Source organism: Chiloscyllium plagiosum, unplaced genomic scaffold (genome assembly GCF_037043375.1).
Source record: "Chiloscyllium plagiosum isolate Xiang-an unplaced genomic scaffold, Cpla_swu_hap1 HiC_scaffold_13, whole genome shotgun sequence".
Lineage (NCBI taxonomy): Eukaryota > Metazoa > Chordata > Chondrichthyes > Orectolobiformes > Hemiscylliidae > Chiloscyllium > Chiloscyllium plagiosum.
This window is the reverse complement of record NW_028270151.1, coordinates 29,360,280-29,364,055: the sequence shown is the minus strand read 5'-3', so window position 1 is coordinate 29,364,055 and position 3,776 is coordinate 29,360,280. Positions and strand designations below refer to the sequence as shown.

The following is a 3,776-nucleotide window of genomic DNA, read 5'->3' as shown; positions in this document are numbered from 1 at the left end:
GACAGTCATGTTGTAGTTGTATAAGACTTTGGTTTGGCCACATTTACAACACTTCATACAGTTCTGGTCACTACATTACCAAATAAATGTGGATGTTTTCGAAAGAGTGAGGTGGAGGTTCACCATGATGTTGTCTGGTATGGAGGGTGCTAGCTATGAAGAGAAGTAGAGTCAATGAAGATTATTCTCATTAGAAAGATGGAGGTTGAGGGGGGACCTGATTTACATCTACAAAATAATGAGAGGTATACACAGGGTAGATAGCAAGAAGTATTTTTCTCAGAGTGGGGGACTTAATTACTAGTTCAAAGTGAGAGGGGACATGTTTAGAGGAGATATGCGTGGAAAGTTATTTACGCAGAGGGTGATGGGTGCCTGGAATGTGCTCCCAGCGAAGGTGGTAGAGGGGCATGATAACATCAATTAAGATGTATCTGGACAGATACATAAATGGGCAGGGAGCAGAGGGATACAGATCCTTCGAAAATAGGTAACAGGTTTAGACAAAGGATCTGGATCGCGCAGGCTTGGAGGGCCGAACGGCCTGTTCCTGTGATGTAATTTTCTTTGTTCTTTGTTCTTTCCTTGTTATGTCATCCACAATGCTGTTGGAAGGAGGCTCCTGGTGTTTGACCCAGCAACAATATGTTTCCAAGTCAGAATGGTGAGTAACTTGGAGAGGAACGTGAGGGTGATGGCATTCCCACAATTCTTCCAGATCCGACTGAACCATTTTGTCTCCTGGTTAAATGATTGTGGAAGACTGGGAAGTGTGCTCGAGCACGAAGATAAACCTTGTGGTGATTTATAATTTTTCTGACATTAATGGCCGACAGTGTATCATTGTCAGTGGTGATCTAGCGTCAGATTGTAGATACTTGCCATGCCTATGTCATGCACCATGAAGGATTGTTAGAGAAAACGCCTTTTGTTCTTAAAGAATGTGTGCTTCTCCCCCCCCCACCCACCCACCCACCCACCCCCCTCCCCAACCCAACCTTCACCACCACAACAAGAAGGTTGTTGGTTTCATTGAGGTGGTTCGGTCCTGATGCCTGCCCTGCGGGTCTGGTCCCATGTAGTTTATGAGAAAATACACGAAGACCTGGAGCAGAATCCCCCTCATATAGAGAAGGCTGACTGTCATTGCCGCTTGGACACGGGGCAATTTAACCCAAACCAGATTCCGGGCATGAGACTCAAAGCGATTCCCACCAGCTGCTGGTGGCATTGTTCTAACTGTGGAAGTTTAATTCCGCGCTGTGTGCCTTCCCCGGACGACTGGGGTTTGGGATAACTTGATTTGTTTCCTCTCGTTCAGATAGTTTGCCCACAACTCCCACCACACAAAACACGAACAAAGTAGTCCACTTTCAAACAGAAAATTTTATTTCAATGAGAAAGAGCCTCATTAATCAGAGCAATCCTACCTGGTCACAATGAGGACTGGTCTGCTACCGGACAAAAGCTAAAACTCTTCTGTCACATAAATCAAATCAAATCATCGATTACATTATTTAATTTACAGTTCTGGTGCTGCCACATCTGACCGTGTGTGATTGAGATGAAGCAGTAGCCCGCGGCTTGTTCTGGAGTGTCAGCGAGTTAACAGGCTGTGAAGGTTTTCCAGAAGAAGTTTTTGCAGCCCGCCTTCCGTTCCCTCTGGGGCGAATTGGCATTGGCGGATCGCTCCAACTCAACCCGTATCTCATCCTGTTTCGCCATCCCCGGCAAATCCTCCGCTTCCAAGGCTTCGTTCTCGGCGTTTGCCAGCTCCGAGAGCAGTTGGACGAGATTGTATTTGATCAGCTCCTACAATAAGAAAAGGGAATAATTAGGGCAGAGAAATTCTCTCAGTTGGCGCTCGTGAAAGTGCCAGTTGCTGGATTTGAAAGTGTCGCTTGGCGAGTGTTTACAACAACCCATCAGTCCCTGTGTGCCACTGCGTGAAATTATCCTCATTTCCCATTTCTGGACTCCAACGGGTAGTGAAACCCCCAATCGACAATTAAATCACAATGCAACAAATACATTGTGCTGCTCCCTTCGTATCCCGTGTGGATGCTTAAGGAGCTGAGTTAATCATGGTGGGCCGGTCTCTGGAAAAAGAGAGGAAGCCCCGGATGAGACGGTATCGTAAGTGCTGAGGATTTATTGAGAGGCAGATACAGTGAAGAAAGAAGAGAGAAACACAGCGCGTTTATCTTTCCCGCAATTCTGGTGCATCTATGCTCTGTGCTTTCCGTTAATAAACAGAGCATCTAAACCTGCAAGGTTAACATCGCTTACATCAAAATTTCTATCAACCAAGATAACTTTGCTGCTGGTTTGATTCAATTTAGATGAGCGATTGGAGGTTGGTCAGAGAATTATCAATTCAATCTGAGGGAATGAATCTGGATCGAAGATGGAGAGGGCAGGTTCCTGAAAACTGCAGAAAGTTACACGCTGTTTGTTTCCAGTCTGATCAGAGTGGCGAGATCAACTGGATAGAGGGAGAGAACTGTCTCCGTGGACCTGGGCAGCGCGGTAATCTCTCTCGGTTGAAACAAGAACGCTCAGAGCGGTTTATAAACCCGAGAGATCTGTGGAACGCACGCATCCTTATTATCATTTGATGGGCATTAGATCTGTCTAACCAGGTTAGATTCATCAATCATTCACTCCCCTTATTCGTCTCTATTTAAGTTAAATAGCTTGACCATATTATCCACTTTATTACACAGGGGTTTCCCTTGGCTGGGCTCTTACCGCTTTACTCCGGGGCCCTGCAGCAGCCATGGATGTCTGAAGGAGTTCGCGATACCTGTCGGCTGTGGGAGCAGCACCCACACTCAGCACTGCCAGGGCGATGGAGAGAAGGACGAGGGCGCACTGAACTCGGCTGCACCACATCACTGCACAAAGCGGGCACCTCGCAAAGAGAAGGAAGGAAGAAAAGAAGTAAGAGGTTCAAGCGTTTACAACGTTTGAAAGTTAGCGGAGTTTCAGCACTAGCACAGTGGACAGCTCCGCTCCGACTGACTCCTGGATGCTGCAGCTCCTTTTAAAGGCGCTCTCCCAACCTGAGCACACGTCAGGAGGACGGCTCCCAAGAGATTTACTCGCATTTACGCACAACCCAATCACATCATCCAACCAAATAATTACCAAACTGACGAAGATTGAGATAACGGCCAAGGACTCTCAATGTGGACACCTTATCGCGTTCTGGCAGTTGGTCCTATGATTGGATGTTGGGCCATGTCCATCACGAATGAATGCAGTCAATTCAGTCAAGTCTTGAATTGTTCAATTTTCCGGGAACTTCATGATTTGAGTTCCGCTGTTGACATTTTCATCCTGCGACACCCTTGAGGGACCTCGGACTTTTTGGTGTCATGGTACATGGATGGTTCTTTGAGCAGAAAACCCACCCTGTATCTCCGCTTCCAATCACGGCGTTATTATCACTTAACAAAACAAAGAACTGCGGATGCTAGAGATCAGAAACATGATTCTGAAGAACGGTCATTGGAACCGAAACGTTCACTATCCTTTCTCTCCACAGATGCTGCAAGACTGCTGAGTTTTTGACAGCAATTTCTATTTTTTGTCACCATGTTCTTATTGCGGGTCTTTTTCTAGATGCGAGGATGAATTTAATTTGACCAGTCCTTTAAATGTTTGTGAGGGGGGGTCTGAAATGAGTTTCTGGGCGGTGTGGTTTCCACTGATAATTCGATCTTGTCCAAAGGCGGGAGAGACCATGTGCCCATTCGGAAAAGTGAGCACAT

The 3,776-nt window shown here is 46.4% G+C and overlaps 1 protein-coding gene across 1 annotated transcript; it reads right to left on the bottom strand.

The window, feature by feature from the left end:
- Positions 1-1,366: 1,366 nt before the first annotated feature.
- Positions 1,367-3,002, bottom strand: LOC122556391 (somatostatin-1-like). The gene is made up of 2 exons (XM_087993234.1): positions 2,752-3,002; positions 1,367-1,812 (listed from the first exon to the last, which is right to left on the bottom strand). The coding sequence occupies exons 1-2, from the start codon at positions 2,893-2,895 to the stop codon at positions 1,606-1,608; spliced, it is 351 nt and encodes a 116-aa protein (XP_087849360.1). The 5' UTR covers positions 2,896-3,002; the 3' UTR covers positions 1,367-1,605.
- Positions 3,003-3,776: the final 774 nt, after the last annotated feature.